The sequence below is a fragment of the Simochromis diagramma genome, unplaced genomic scaffold (assembly GCF_900408965.1).
Source record: "Simochromis diagramma unplaced genomic scaffold, fSimDia1.1 OVJJ01000602.1, whole genome shotgun sequence".
In the NCBI taxonomy this organism is placed as follows: domain Eukaryota; kingdom Metazoa; phylum Chordata; class Actinopteri; order Cichliformes; family Cichlidae; genus Simochromis; species Simochromis diagramma.
The window spans coordinates 4,687,965-4,705,205 of record NW_024387040.1 but is presented as its reverse complement, the minus strand read 5'-3'; the positions used below and the strand labels follow the sequence as shown (position 1 = coordinate 4,705,205).

The following is a 17,241-nucleotide window of genomic DNA, read 5'->3' as shown; positions in this document are numbered from 1 at the left end:
ACATTCACACACACACACACACACACATACACACACAGGCATTAGGCAGAGCTTCATGAAGAAATCCATTAATGAGAAGGCAAGACACTGTTGGGAACAAGCCAGGCAGAGAGCCACAAACAAAAACACCAGAGACATGCACATGAACACCCACACACGCACACACACATACACAGTTTTAATCCCCTTTACGCGTCTGAACACAGGCAAAAGCAGCAGAAAGACTTGCAAGTGAGTCATGAATTTTACAGTGCCTGAACACGCAGGGAGTGACAAAACCCGTGAAATGACCTTTGCTGCCTTATTGTGTGACTCCATTCATCAACTGCTTACCTTAATTTTTCTGATTCTTCTTTGATTTCCTCTGAAAGACAGAAAAAAAAGTGACAACATGTTAAATAAGTCAAATATAGGAATCTGTGGGTAGTATTTTACATATTTTTTAATATCTGAAAGCTCATATTATGCATGGCCAAAAGTTTCAAATGATCAGGTCAATTTATGCAGAAATAATCCCTCCAAACTGAAAAGTGCTCAGTTTTCACTGTTTTTAATTATTTTATATAGCCCTACATGGGCTATGAACAAAAATAGGCTAACACTGTTGAAACCTTCTGTTTACAAGTGGTAGCCAATCAGAGGAAAGCTGGCTTAAAGAGAATGTCCTTCAAGGGAAAAGAGCTAAAAGGCCTGTTTCAGGATGAAGAGAGGCCCGGTAAAAGACACAAAAGGATTTTTTTTCAATTGTGTATCATGGTAAATTACTCTTGTAGAGTCCAAGAATAAAAATATGGAACTGGAAATTAGAACAACAGGTCTGCTTTAAGTTTGAATTATCAGATTAAAAACCAAAGGGTTACTCAGAACCAATCTGGAAACTGACATCTATGTGCAGCCACCAATTTCCTTCCCAGAGGAACTGTTGGCACCCTTCAATAAGGTTTTAGCTGGAGCCAAAGGAAAATTAATTAATTTCTGGACAATAGATGTTTATGGTTTAGCAAATATTCATAAATGACAGCAAAGTGTTTCAGTTTCACACCTCCCAAAGGCTGATTCAGAGTGAGGACCCCCCCCTGCCTCCAAGCTACAATGCAGCTGCACACATCCAACATATCTGCAATCTTAGTGCATCAACATAGTAAATTTTCAAACACATCTGCATTCAAAATATCTAAGTTGATGCTTTAAGTTGATGCGGTCACTGAACAGCTTGTTGGGGTGGGGTTCCGCCTGAATGCGCTTGTTTCGTCATGGTGATGGTCTTGTTTGCGTCCCTAACGGCAACTAGAGAGGAGACTGGTTTGTGTATTGCCTCAGCTGCAGCACTCAGTCCCCAAAATGTAATCATTATTCAGTGTGCGCCGTGTCCGTGAGCCAGGCCAACATTTGTGTTTATTTCACAGATCTCCAGGCTTGAAAGCAGTTGTATGAACTTGCTGAGCACTGACACAGAAGAGCAGGAAAATAAGAGAGGCAGACACACAGAGGGAGGGATGAGAGAGAGAGATGGAGAAGCTGAGACAGAAATAGAGCTAGAGAGAGCGGAAGAGAGGCCAATTGGTACTAGACATTAAAGGGAGCCTTCAATGAGGAAGCTTTTAAAAAACACAGTGTCAATCGTCCTCACAGAATTGCACGAGCCTAGCGATGATTGGGAAAAACCCCAGTAATGAAATGACAGCTCAATTATTTCACTGCTGGAAGGCTAACGGGTCCTTTCAAAGAAATCCACTTGGTGAGAATATTTAGCTCTTAACATTCTGTGGAAGTAAATTAAAGCTGGTTTCAACCATGTTTGACTGCGCAACTCAGGAGAGGACGATTTTCCGAACTGTCTGATGCTAATTTATACATCCGTTTACATGCAGTCACAACCGGCCCACAGGACTTTTGTTCACATGGATACAAATCTGACATAAGATCAAAGCAATGATCATCTTTTAACGTCTTTATTCTACAGCAGACAGAACAGGATCGTGACCGCTATGTCTAAATCATCTATTTAATAATTAATGACTAACAAGGCTGTGACAGTTTCCCCCCATTCTCTTGATTCAGTTAAAAAGCATGATTGTAGAAGCTGAGCTGATACTAAGGCAGATATTTTCACTTATTAGCAACAGGACATCAGAGGATCTATCTCACCTTATGCCTAGCATCCATTTTTCAACATATATTTCTAGTATATGCTCTGAATATGAAACATGTAATTGGTAAACAAATGATATTTGACCTGAAATTGCGAGACAGAGATTAAGTATTAGCGTATGTTATCTGAATTGGTTACATAATTTCGAGGTTACATAGGAGTGGGAAATCATGTGTGCCTTCAGAGATAACAAATCATATTACAGTGATTATCATGATGTTGCTTAACAACAGATAGAAGACTGTAGATCAGCACATCTCTGAACAACATTAAGTTCTCTGCCACATATAAAACTGCACAGGAACGAGTCAAGAGACACAACAAAGAAACCCAAGAGTTCAAATCCATGGCCTCCATGCAGTCCCAAAGGATCCACTCCAGTATACCCAAGGAGGACCCGCACTATAGTGAGAAGGGGGTTTTAACATTGTGGCTGATTGAGCTATTCTTCCATCTTCACCTGGTTTGTTGTCACCCTGTGTGTGTGTTTGTGCAGGAGCTGTATGTAGCCCAACGCACAGTGTCGAAAAACAGGGTTCCTGCTGCTTTGTTTTAGATGCAAAAGTCTCAGATATTCTCAAACTGGTTTCTTGAGCATGAGCAATGAGTTCATTGTACTCCAATGCACTCCATAGCCACCAAATCTCAATCCAATAGAGGACCTCTGGGATGGGCTGGAACAGCAGATTCACATCATAGATGTGCAGCTGATAAATTTGCAACAACTGTGTGATGCTGTCATGTCGATATGGACCAAAATCTCTGAGGAATTCTTCCAGCACCCATGTCGAATCTGTGCCACAAAAGGATCAAGGCAGTTCTCAAGGCCAACATGGTACTAGCAAGGTGTGCCGAATTAGGTGTCGATTGCCGACCAATTGTTTAGGGCTGAAACGATTAGTCGGCATAATCGATGACGCCCATAAATAAAATTCTCAACGCGTCATATGTGCTTTTGTAACTGCAGTACACTACAGGAAGCTATGGTGGCAGTATCGCCTATATCGCTTGCCAAGACTTTACAAGAACGAAGAAGAACTTAGTTCGCAAATGGCAAAACAGGAGGAGGGAAGAAAATGGAATGCATTTCACAGAAAACAATAAAGTTTGTGCAACGCAGAGCTTTCCTTCCACGACAGCACTACTGCAGTGCACGAGCATTTGAGACGCCGGCACCCTGAAGCTGTAATATCAACTCTGAATGGGTCAGTTTTAGAGTTAGAGTTAAGTTAGTGTGTCACATTGATACCTCGTTTGGTGAACACCATTTCAGTTTTGACCGAACCTTGACCAATTAGCTCTTAAGAAATAGTCTCCAAAGTGAATAATCATTAACGTCCGATCTTTCAGATTTCTATCCCTTCAGTTTAACAGGAAAAAAGCAAACGTGATAGAAAAAGACCCAGTCAAACATCAGTGCTACATCACTGCAGGCACTGCATGTTACCATGAAAGAAAACGTGGTGTAAAATTGCATCTCTCTTGCTCTGCTTACTGTCGGTATTGCATGACACTAAAATTCCAATAAGTCTCTAGAGGCCTCTATTATGGGATGTGTGAAACTATAATCGTGCTGACCCCTGGCTATTCCACTATCAACATTAGCTTCACGTCAAGCAATTACTTGGGTTGCTATCAGATTTATGCAAATGCACAGAGAAGTCAAACAAGCAGACGGGCAGACGGTACAAAACCAGGCATTTTGACAGGAGGGGTGGGGACTGTCACGTTGACTGTGTAAGTAAGCATCAAGTAATTAGCTCCGTGCATCGATGAGAAACTGTCACCTCGGGATTTGAACACTGAAACCATAGCAACAGTGGCTGGTGGTAATAATGATAAGGAGGAACAGTGCTGGACACTCCTAGGATTGGACAGACATGAGATGGATGTTAAAGTTATGGAAAATTATGGCCGCTTTGCCAGTCGTGGGTTTCAAAGCAAAACATATGCAGAGTTGTGAGGCAAAGCAGGAAGTGGGCAAAGATGAGAGAGTAGCATTAACACACACAGAACCCTAGACACTTATTAATTTGTCTCCACTTTTACTAACTGAGTCATGATGTAATGGTTTCCTTCCTTGGATACCGAGCTGAATTACGTTGCTATATAAAAGCCAAAACACTGCACTTGTCACAAACAAGACAAGGAAGCACAAATGAGCTATCAAAGTGTGATCTGTGGTCTCAATCAGAAAACTCACAGGCACACTTTTGGCCAGAAGACACGAGTAAAAAGTTCAATGTAGTGGAAGAAATGAAGAAAAGCACAGGCCAGAAAACAGCCAAAGGGTCCAATCTAGACCCAATGGATGGCTTCGCAAAGTGTGAAAACTGCAGGGTAGGAGGGCATCATTGTAAACTTTCCACTTCATTTAAAATTAAAGTTATTATGAGAGTGCTTATCTGATCTTTCGGTTTCCCTGCCAGTTTTACAGCCTTCTTACCGACAAGGAAACCAGCCCCACCCCGCAGAAGAACACTAGTGTTTCTATGATGACAGAAGATAAAGAGCTGTTTGAACAGTATGCCTTAACAGCTTTATATTCTTACTTAGCAGAGGAAATTTTTTAATCAGTGTAAACATATTTAGGATGTTTTGGGTTTTGTTTTTGTAGCAAAATAAAGAAAAAAGAAAAGAAAAAGATTACTGGTTATTTAATGGTTTGAATGGTCTATCCCACTAGAGATCAAACTGGGCTGTAATTGTCCAATAAACCAAACTATCTAAAGGAGCCTTCCCACATAAGATATATCCAAACTTTAGTTTGCTATCACAAGCTGATAGAAGTCAACCCTTTGTGATTTATTTACCAAGCCTCATTCTTGATTTATGATATCTTCAAGGTCAGCAACAAAGAAACCAAGGTGTACCAAGGTATTTAGTGTTAGTGCTGCATAACTAAAGCTTTCTGCACACTTGTTTGTGGTATAAAAGAGGAAATAACAGGAGAAGAGAGTAACACCTCCTCCACACAGCTGTCACATGGGGTGACAGTGATGCAGATGAAGCCAATTGGCTCACTGCTTTTCAGTCCGATGAGCACACTTGGAAAAGAGCAGGGGTCCACTGAAGGGGCTTTTGTGGGCCAGCTGATAAAACTTGGAAACTTTGTAACTAAAACTTCAAAAATCAGACTGCCCCATAGGCAGAGATTTCTCAAAATGAACAAAAATCCCAATAAAGTTGGCTCATTTGTCTAAAGTCACAAAATAGAACTAGTAGAAACATTATCAATGAAAATCAATTGTTTCAACTTCTTTCTTACTTACAGGGTTGATTTTGCTGTGCCAGGATTACAGCTAAATGACTGGCGGACAGGAAACTGCTCCGATTAATCCATAACAGGTGTCTTAATGCATCTGTTATAGGTTTCTTATAGCTTACATACACTCACAAGATACATTACAGGGAGCCATCCTGCTCATCAGCCATCGCCCACATCACAAAGCAACAAAAAGTCTTTGAAAGCTCCCCCAACTTTCTGTCTCTTCACTCTTACCCTGACTTTGACCCAGATCCTAACACTACGACTTAAATGAGCAATAATGTCTGCACATCCAATCTGACCCCCTTGGAGAGAGTCTTTTTAGGCCTGCAGTACACGTTTCTTTCATCATCCAAGGACAAGTGGGTCAACTACGTATAGAACTATGTCTTTCTCTGGTGTATAATCACACAGGACTACTTCTTAAAATGAGACGCTAGCTGTTAGATTGAGCACCTGTGTTCACACACTCCAGCTAACCCTGCCAGTCCTATAAAAAGTTTAGCCTAGATACTTTAGGGCGAGCCTACATACCCTGAGGCTGTCATTTACTGAAGTGCCCCCTTCCCAATAAAACCGTCTCTAAGCTGCAGAGAGGGTCAGTAAAAAGCTGGCTAATCATTGCTCCACTCTGCTCTGGAGTGAATGCAGTCTCCACACCTGTATAAAGGCAAGAGTGGGTAGAGTGCAGCCTCTGAGTGCTGGCAAGACTACAAAATGGGCATTTATTAATACTTTCAAGCACATAGACACAGACACACACATTCTATTCAAGTACCTCCCCACAATAAAAATCATACTGTAGCACCTGCTATATTAACAGCCTCCTGATGGGTAAGTTAAAAAAAACAAAACAAAAACTTCCTCATATTCAGAAAACATTCACTTCTGCAACCCCAGCTAGCTTATGTATCACAACACCTATGCAAGCTGCTGAGTCAGCGCCACCAAATATCACAATGTGATTTATATCTCACTCATAACTGCTTTAACCGTTTTTATTTACGTTTCGGAGCGGATCACGGCTTCTTTTTGCTCGCGTCCCTGCCTGTGAACTAAAGTCTGCTATGTGACACCTACACATGAAGGCCGCCTGTGAAAAATTCATGAGATGATGACATCGTGAAGAGACCCGAGCTTCAGTGCCTCAGCCTGAAGCCAGCTCACACAAAACAACCAAATCCCACCCCTGACAGCATGACAGCACTACTAAAACAATGCACTTATCTGAAAAGAGCACGTAAGGCACGGTGATTTGATATTAGGGTGTGAGCCATACACAACACAGATATAACAGTATGAGCAACTAACAGCCAATAATCTGACAGATGAAAGCACAAAAACCTCATATGTGTAAGAGACAGTGCCTGACTGAGATGCTAGGATCAGCACAGCCTGATGTGAAGAGAGAGACACCAACATCACACTCAATTGCTGAACCTGACAGTGAACAGAGACAGGTTCCTGTAGTGCTTTATATAATATGTGTTTCACAGGGGCTTATCAGTGATCCCCTTCAATCACACTTACACTGAGCTACAGCAAAAGCTGATCATGGCTTAGATATGAAGTACACAACAGTGTAGTTAGCCACTTAGCATTCCAATAGGCAGCCATAGTAGATAAGGCTGATGAATCAGCACGGGAAGTATTTGGAAGCCCTGAGCAAAAGGTTAGCAGTGGGATTGTGGGAGGGTTGCCAGTTTAAAACCCTGAGAGAAGAAAATGTAGCAATGACTGAATGAGAAATATGCTGTTGACCACTACAGTTCACAGCCCGTTCCTCAAAAAGGAGTGTTTGTGTTCTGAGATTGTAAACAGCGTTGATAAAAGATGCGCTTGAATATTCATGGAAGTCTGTACCGAGGCTAAGAGTGTACTACATTTACGAGACGCCCCGGCTACACGTGGTGATGAATTGTAGAAAACGCCAAGTCTGCTAGCACGAGCAGAACAACAGCCTGCTTTCATCATACGTACAACACATCAAACTCCTGCTTCAAAACAACCTGCTCCCTCTCGTCTCCCACTGCTGCCGGGAGCTACTTGCAGACTAAGTTGAGTCTCCCCCCTTCCCGTGCGCCACCCTGCCCGAGTGCCATGACGAAGCATTCCTCAGCAGCAATCTGCGAGTAGCGTCTGCCACAGGAAAAACTCGCCAGGACCATAAACCCTGGAGTCACACGTCCTAAGGCCTCCTCATGTGTGTTTATGCATGTCGTTGGTTACTTTTGCTGCAAGTAGACATGGTGACGAGAATCGGACAAGTTTTCACTTATTTCTCTACATTAAATCTAAACAGGGCTAAAAGGCTGTAAGGCAATGAAGCTGCCCATCTCGAGAAGGTCAAGTACCAACCTAGTGTCAGAAGGAAAAAGGGTGCAGCAGGTGGTGCAAACAAAGTGCACACAAAAAGACATCTGCTTGGAATTTCAATAACTTTTGGCGACTCAGTAAACTCGCAAATGGTCGATTTCTGTTTGCCAGTTTAGCTTTACTGCTATGAAAATCAATAGGTGTTTCTCTATTTTTCTGTCTCAGTGAGACCAAATGAAAAATTTTGTTAGGATATGTTTGACATTTGCGTTTTGCTACTACCAGTAAACTCTACATGGACATCTGTGAGAGAAGGCTTGGAGCAAAAATAAACAGAAATAAAACTGTAACCCATCCAGGGTAGCAATTCTTCTCCGAAATGTTGCAGTACGGTTGTCTTGTTGCAGGATTCGCTCATTATCACTGACGCCAACAACAGTGTGCACAGCAGGTAGATGCACTCAATGGCAGCCCTGAGAGGATGCGTTCACCTGGGCAAATATATCTTAGCTGACTAAAGCTGCTGGATCAACACTAATTCAATAAGTAGACATTTTTAGCCAGCGTAAAGTTCATGCGCGGAATAACAATCAAATGCAATCAAAAACGCGCATGCGCCCACACCAGAAGAAGAAAGAAAAAGAAAAAAAATCTCATGAGACCTCTAACATTTCATCAATTAAGACACAGCAGCGCATGCACACAGCTGCTACACTGGTGGGAGGGAGAGAGATAAACAGGCAGCTCTCTGGAGATGCTCCGCAACACGTCACAAGACAAGCAGCTAGAAAACAGCTCGCTGGGAGGGGACACTGGGTTCAGACACAGAGGGAGGAGAGAAAAGGGAGAACGCGAGAGGAAGCAGAGGCAAGGACGAGGCTATTTTCCAAAGAAAATAAGCTTAATAAACCTGCCTTTTTATTAGCTCTATGATTATGGGGTTTGGTTTTTGTATGTGCAATAGAAGCATTGTGTTGCTGTTTTTGTAAAGCTGCCACCACAGTGCAGGCGGACAGTAATCATTTCTAGACTTTAATCAGACATGTTTTTGTTCATCTATAACACAGAATAAATAAGACATAAGAAAGAGAGACAATGTGAAGGATTTCACTGCAGCCTGATCAATTCCTGGACCTTGGATGAGTAAAAAAAAAAAAAAAAATCTCCACTATGATAACACAACACTTCTTCACAATGGGACCGCAGCAATCGCTACCCATGCACATGCATATACATATGCAAGAGGTTAGAGGTTAATTTCTGACTCAGTTTCCATCACCTGAGAAAGGAGCTGGAGAGCGACAAAGGGCATCCGCCTTCTGCAGCACTATTTCCATTTCAAAGACTTTAGAGCCCATCTGCATTTGGCATGGATCCTGCGGTTGGCACTAACCGCACCATACGCAATGATCAGCGAACATTCATTTTAGTCAGACTGCTTTTACCCCAAAAACAATCATGATCACAGCCCGCGAACCAGTGAAACACTACAACCCGGTATCCAGACTGTCATGATTGGATCTCAGGTACACTCACTAATCAACAAAAGGCATTTAAGCCTAATTTTTAAGCCAATATCCACACACAAGACAGAGGCTCACACTAATGCACTACATTTGACCAATCTGAGAATAAACTGTTGTTGTAGGCAAACATGGCGTAGCTGCGATCACCGAAGAAAGCCTGAGAAAAATCAGACCTCTGACATTTCTGCTGTTCACGATGAAAGAAAAGGTTGCACAGCGGTAATTACATTCGGTGTGGAAGAAGGAACGACTGTCAGAGGTTGTCTGGGCTACCTAATCACATGTGCACTCATGCGTTTGGGCATGCGTGCTTTACATTTCCGTGTGCATGTGTGTGTCCCACCAGCCCACTCACTCGCACTTGCATAAGCCCTTCTAATCACCAGTCTCACTCCCATGGCTGAATCAAGGCTCTAATTTTGTAGCCAAAAAGTCCCAAAGCGCTCTGCCTCCACAAGGTCTCGATTACTCAGCTGTTGGCTTTGTTATTAAAATTAATGCATCTTTAATAATTCCACTGTGGTTGGACACATTATGTAGCATTCTTCTATCTATTGGTATGAAATACAACCGCTTTTCTTTTAAAACTGGGTTATTATCAGCGTGCAGGCTACAGAATCTGGAGACAAACACTAAGCCTAGGGAAGGTAAATAAAAGTCATTTTTGTAAGTGCACCTGTCGTCTTCTACCTGCCCTGCCATGTTTAGGGGAACTTTACACTCACAAGCACTGTGTGATACTTCATTATTACAGTGATACTGTTCGTATTATGGCAGAAGTTGGACATTTGTTAAAAAGAGAAGTTTAAAATTCCCCTCTGACATCACCTGACATTTGAGAGCTGGCACAAGGACACAAGCTGTTAACTTGTATTGTGCACTACTACTGTATCTGCACCATTTTGTACCATTTGTAGTGCAGTTTAATACAACTGTCCCTTTACACCACTCAGAAAGTGCTAGCTTGTAAATAAACTAACCATCAACAATGACTATGTTTCATTCCTGTCACTTCAAGACGAGCTCCATCTGCACCACACATCTGCCCTGAGCTTTACTGTTTGCTAGCAACAGCAAGCTCAGCTAGCAATATTTATCCACAGACATATTATTAGAAATACTGGAGTTCTACTGATTTTACTCTATTAGTTATCCACACAAAGGCAATTTTATTTGCCAAGCAATTAAATGATAAATTCTCCAAAATACACCGCCACCACAGAGGCCCTTTTGCAGGGTCTCGAATCAGCAGCGGTGAAGCACAAACCTGCTAGCAGCAACAGTTGCTGTGTCTGCCTCTACCTTTTGCGGTGCCCAAACTTTTAGCCTCAGTAAAAATTTGATGGTTGAATTTTTTTAAAAACTAAATAAATAAACTCCCTATATACACAACTGTCATGAAAGCATGAGTTAGATACAGAAAGCAAAGCTGTTTTTTGTTCCACAGCATGTTCCCAATCAATCTCTACAGTCTCTACTATGTGACTACTGAAGTATTGACAGCTCTACAAGCTCAGAATACCATAATATTCATTACATTCTGATCTAAATTAAGACTCAGATTAATACACGGCTCAAATTGCAGACTTTCACAACGATAAACAATGGCACCCAGCTGGTTAACAGCCTGCATGTCTGCAGACATTGGACTTATTTATAAGTTGAACCATATTAAAGTACCTATAAACACTTATATTCCTCCAAGGTGCAAAAAAGAAAAAGAAAAAAACCCTCCCCACCCAAAAAATCCAGAAACTCAATAAAAAACTATAACTGCGACACATAATTTGCTCAGTAGCAAATTTACACAAATTAATACAGCTAATAGATGAATACAAGATAGATGACCCCGATAAAAAAAAAAAAGTCCTGCAAGATGAAACTGAAAGCAACACAAAGGGAGGAGGGTTTCTCATCATGTGCCTCATCTGTTTGCAGTAGACTATAATTAATTTATCACCTGTCCCAGGACTGAAGAAGGCATCAGTGGAAAGAAATGATGTATTATGTATTGACATATCAGTGTAAGCATAACAAAGTGTGAGGAGGACAAAAACAGTCTCCTTTCTACATTCTAAACAGTCTCCACTGCACAGATAAAAGGATTATTTGTGCTTTCAGAGCTAGAATAGGCTCCGCCATGTTAACTACTCCACTGCTCGCTATCTGAACACCAGTCAACCTTTGGGGTTACAAGCAGCTTTTGTGTCTGCACTTGGTCTGGAGGGGTGGAAATGAGACAGAAATCAGGCGTGGGGCCTTTTCTTTAGGGAAACAGAAGAGAAAACATGATTGGAGAACAATTTATCCCAATAAATCTACTGTACTTCTCTTCTTACACATACATTACAATCTAAAATTAAGTAGTATAGAAATATATAGTATATAAGATATTGTATATAAGAATTGAATATGCTTGGAGTTTAAAGTGTTGCTTGGACAAAACAAGCAATCTGAAGGTGTCGCCATGACTCTAATAAGAAAAAAAATAATATATGCAAGTCTCGAGGTCATATCAAACCTTTCAGAGCTCCAAGATGGATTATTTTTTCGACTGATGCCTTTCTTACTTATAGGAATTTGACCTGAACTGTGCCTGTATAATCAGATTCTAGTTAGGATCAAACAGCCCCGAACATTTACAGTACCTTGGCAAATAAAAGTGACATAAAAAAGGAGGCTGACAGCTGCTGTTGCTTCCCTCATTTACACTTTCTCAACGCCTCAATGCCCCAAATGTCTGGTGGTGTCATCAGCAGGTTACTTGGTGTGCCTCAGCTGCATAGAAATCAAAAGGAAACTGGCTGCCTTCTGCTAAATTTTCACGAGGAGAATGAAAGATGCCAGTAAAAGGTTGTCAAGCATGCAAGTTAGTGTTGGTTATTTTGCAGGAGTACAGACGTTCAAGGCTTGCCCCCCGACGGCAGCCTTGAGCTCCTGCGCTTCACATCCAGGGAAGGCTGTGTGGCATCTTTGCGCATCGTGGTCAAAAACCCCAATTAACAGACGGCACCATTCGTAACCTTGTGCTTATCGCGGTTGAGCATGTGGCGACTATGGTGCAGCTTATCGCGGAGGAGCACGTGCCCACCAATCTTAATGATCAGAGGTACATTTGTCCTGTTGGCTTCCCGGTCAGCTGTAAAGAGAAGGTAGTCCATGCAAGCGGCGGCATTGAGCTCTGTGCAAAAGTACACCCTGCAAACTCTTGCTGATTTTGTCTCTGTTTACAGCTTCATTCAAGGTTCTTTTGACCTTGGACAGGGAAAATATTTGCCACAGCAAAGCTCAAAGTGAAGTGGCATTGGCTGGAAATGTGTTTTTTGTTTGGTCCAAATTAAACCTTGTGGTGGAGCACAAATTCAGTCAATAAGCAGGAAACATTTCCTAATCATGTTGACTTCGTGAGTCATTGTTGGAGTAATAAAAATATTGATAAATGTTAGATGTATTTAAGTAGCACGGGACTTTGGCTAAATATTAAACAAGCTTCTCTTGGAAGATTTTTGACTATTAAATGTTTATTAACCTCTATGTGCCAGAGTAGCAGTTAAGGAAAGTGCAGGTACCTTTGAGAAGTCTAAGTGATAGTACACATTAACAGAGAAACCATCATTTTTAACATGACCGAACCAGTTGGCCAGATGTCTTTAATTTTCTTTTAAATGGACTCAGCCAAAGGTTGGCAGTCACAGCATCAGTGCCCTACTAGAAAAGCTAGAGTGACAAAACGCAGAACAAAGACCACCAACATCTATTCCACTTTATTTAAGAATTAATGAAATCCAGGGAGGAGATGGGCTCTACTGAACCAACCAATGAAACCAGAACTTACCATTAGCACTCCATAAGTCTGCAGGCTGAGTAAATATAGCACCTAGATGATGGTTTATTGATTATTTGTTTAGTATTCATCCTATAATGCATTCATATTTAATGAATATCACCCAAACAATCAGTACTTTACAGAAACCAAGCTGACATATATATATATATATATATACATATATATATATATCTCATATATAAAACATGTTAGATATATCTCAACTGTATCCATATTATAACATGGATTGCCCTCAGGACTGTGCAGCACATGTAGCAGGATAGCATCACCATGAAAAAGGCTAAGAAAGTAGCAGGGTGTCCACCATAGGTCGCTTTAACTTTGCCCCAGTGTAAAGCATATGGGTCAATATATAAAAATCAGTTTCCCCCCAAACGTCCAGTACTGATCGAGCTCTACTCAAACACAGTTCACTATTCTCATCTATTACCACTGTTGGTGTAACAATGTATTAAGATTTTGTGGTAATGAGTGACTGTGTATTACATTACAATCAAATTTGACAACAACACCGAAAAAATTACATCCCTGACTTAGTCACAGTGTTTCTGTCTCACTCATCCTTGGCTGGCAGGTAACTCTGTAGGACTTCATCGGCAACAGGTTTCTTGTGACCTCTGCAGCTGACCCTCAGATCATACACCCCTAAGGGGAGAGATAATGAGCATTGTGCTCAGCGGGACTGAACTGCTCAGGTGGAAACAAGTGCTCCTTCTTCTTAGCAGTGAGGCGTGAAGAGAGCCCCCCTGGTTTAGACTGCTGTGTACATTCACATTACCAATCTTTCACCAGCCGAAAGGCCACAAGAGCTACTCGAGGAAAAGAGGAGGCTGGCTTTACAAAACAATGAGACCAACCAGATCCAATCACATGAAAATAGAAACTTGTGACAACAATGAACCAAAGCCTGAGCCGAATTCAAGGAGGTAGTGTGCATATACGGTCTAAGGGCCTTTGATATTTTGAGTTAACTGTTCTTTGCCACCAGACAGCTCCTCTCAAAGAAGCCGACAGTGAGATCCACAGATAATAGGGCCCTGCTAAAGCGGCACTTTGGAGAGTGTGAGAAACTGAGATGATGTAGTTTTTGTGAACTGCCGAGTGAAACTGATAACGCAGGAGGAACTTCACTTTGGGAGTTATGAGGGTGAACTGTTTGCGAAGGTAGCTTCTTTTTAGCTTGTTCCTGATACCTTGTGTTGCAGACGGGAAAACGCTGAAAATAACGGGTATTTAACAGACACCATGTGAAACAGGAAGACTTTCAGTGACAGCAGAGAGGAGAGTGTGGCACAGGCACTTTCTCAGAGATGTCTCAGAGCTCCAAGAGCTAAAGGGGATTATGTAAGTCAAGCAGTATACTGGGTCACCCAGTTGTTTTTGATACACTACTGCATCACTGCTACAACTGCGCTTATTGCAGAGATTCGTATTTCATAGCGCCCACCTACGGCTTCACTGGGAAGTTAAAAGGTTTTATTTTTTGTTTTGTTTTTTCTTTTTAAAGAAGATTCACCGCCACTGACTGCTAAGTAGGATTCAGTGTTAACCAGCGATTTTTAAATCAGAATGACAACATATTGTAGTGAACAAATGTAGCTGCTAAAATGCTATATGCCAGCCAGTAACCATGGTGACTTTAATGGTTTATGAATAAGCATAGCCCGTGTAAACTACACGTGGTTTATGCTTGGTTTCTGTCTCACAGCTGTAATGTCTACATTTTAATCAAACCCTCGAGGTAAGCAGGAAAATCAGAAGCAAAGGACAATCAGTACCAACTGATGACATCATCAGATCAAGTCTCTAAGCCCCCCAGATAAAGAAACACCACCGACTGTCTACTAATAACAGGAACAGAACCATGCAAATTGTGTACGTCGGCTTTAAGGCCATGCTACATAGAGCTTCTTATTCTGAATTAACACCATGTTGCTGCTCTGTGCACAAAAAGCTATATAATTCATGTGGGTGGTTTAGCTTCACAAAACAACACAGCAGAGTCTAAACAAATATGCTGCATGTATTTTGCCTATAGGCCACTACAAAAGCCTTCAGCAGCTGCACGTGTTGATAAAGGCAGCACTGTTGGGACAGGTAGGATGTTTGGCTGCTTCACAACAGGACTCTTTGTTTCTCTAGCTGTGTCATATTACTCACCAGGAAAAAACTAAACAAAAAAAAAAAAAAATCCTAGCCTGCATGGAGCTAATTTTAACTCCAACATGGGAAAAAAATATATGTTTTACGGGGTGAATTTCCTTGTTGTTAATAATGTTTTACAAAATTTACATTTACCACTAATTATCACCCCTAAGGTTATGTTTCCCAAGACACACTTGCTAGCAAACGTTAGTGAAGCTCACGCCTGTAGTAGAAGGTCAAACAGACGTTCATTTCAAAATAAAAGCGCAGTTAATTAGATAGCACGCCGATCAATCTTGGGTTTATTGCGAAGAAACACGTTTATAAGAACAGAAAGTACAATTTATAACGTGTATTAATCATTAATAGGCTGTATTAAACGATGTTCCCTTTTGATTGGTATAAATCCTTCTAACTGTAATTTTATTTTTGTACTAACCGGAAATTATCTTCTCTCCACCCCTAGAAATGACACCATTCCTAGCATAAAGGTGCTACTGACAACTGTCAACCTCAAGCTTCTCGCCAAGTCGACTTCATTGTCTAGTTTTACAGAGAAGACGAGGCCACCCGAGTAAAAAGGTTAATAAATAACAGATGTAATAAAATAAAATTTAAAAAAAGTCTTCAGCCCTTCCTGTACTGACCACTTTGTACCAGGAAGAGACGCAAACATCTCACCTTAATGGGGTGAAATCATGTAGTTTAGAGAAACACAGTTTACGCTCGACGAATATATGGAGTGTGCTTGTGTGTCAGGGTGATGACTAAAGAGAAACACAGCCTTAAACAACTTTGTTTCCCCTGTGATGTCCGGCCTGTGCACAGATCGCTACTAGTTTCGCAGCATCGCTTCGGCGTTGCAAACACCCACCCCTCCTGCACCATTTCCGTGTTTTATACGGAATCATTTCCACGGAGCCTGTGCCACGTCAATTAAATGCATAGGTTTTGCTGAAATCTTACGCAGGGCAATAAGACCGGAGTAAGAGCCAGCGTGTAATAAACGAAAAGCACACGGTGCCTTGCCAAACACTGCGACATTGTTGCAGGATAACCGGTTAATAAGTGAAAGGGTGCATGACGTGTCTAAATCAATGAGTCCAAGACAGCAACAACGTGACGCTAAAACAACACAACTCACCTAGTGCCACCTCGCAGGCTTTGCGCAATTGGGAATGGTGAGCCTTTTTCACCTCCTTGTCGGCCAGGATCTTTTCCAAAGCTCGTGTAAGGAACATGTTTTTCGTCTTTTTGCCCTCAAACATGTCGCACCGGAATTTGGAGCGAGGTGTGCCTGGTCCCAAGGGGGGCTGCAGCCTCCTCGAACAGAGATGTAATTCCTTTAGTAATGTCAGCCGCAGAGCCCCTAACAGACAAACATAAATAAACACAGAAGGTGGGGTAAATCCCTCAGATTGCCATTAACGACCTGCCTCCTGCGCCATGTTTGAGAGAGGAAACGACGTCACGTACGTTTGAGAGCGGCCGCAGTGAGGCAGTAGGGAGTGAGGACGGAGATGAGAGTGTCCCTGCACCCGAGCTGTGTCTGCACATTCATGTACACCTGAGATCCACGATTTGTTAGACCAAGACACATTTTTTCTGTAGTTTTGGTTCTGTGCACCGCCGCTGAGGAGCAGACTTCATTTAAAGGGGTTTTACACAAAAATTGCATTAAATGTTTAGGATTTAAAGCCATTTTTTTTTAAAAATTGCCAAGTTTCAGAAGCTCAAAATTAATACATTTTCACTGGAATTTCACATTTGAGGCCCAAAGAGATTACAGCGCAGGTATTGTAGGTTATTATTGGACTGGGAACCTAAACAAACCCATAAGTGAGACAGGAAAAGCTTCAGTCAGCCAAATCAGTAGTCTGATGCACTGGGCACCTCATTTAATTGAAGTGTAAAAGGTTCTCTATCTCGCTCTCTGCTCTGCTTCAGCCAAATACTGCAAGACTGATCAGACACAACTTCACAGAGC

The 17,241-nt window shown here is 41.7% G+C and overlaps 1 protein-coding gene across 2 annotated transcripts in view; it reads right to left on the bottom strand.

Moving 5' to 3' along the window:
* Positions 1–16,766, bottom strand: part of arfgef1 (ADP-ribosylation factor guanine nucleotide-exchange factor 1 (brefeldin A-inhibited)) — a 50,368-nt gene extending 33,602 nt beyond the window's left edge. Inside the window, exons 1-3 of one of the 2 annotated variants that reach the window (XM_040043783.1) lie at positions 16,731–16,766; positions 16,399–16,623; positions 334–364 (exon numbers count right to left, since the gene is read on the bottom strand). In XM_040043783.1, the coding sequence (XP_039899717.1) occupies positions 334–364; positions 16,399–16,522 (155 nt within the window). In that variant the 5' untranslated portion in view covers positions 16,523–16,623; positions 16,731–16,766. The remainder of the gene's footprint in view (positions 1–333; positions 365–16,398; positions 16,624–16,730) is intronic. The other variant, XM_040043784.1, reaches the window with a different exon arrangement.
* Positions 16,767–17,241: the final 475 nt, after the last annotated feature.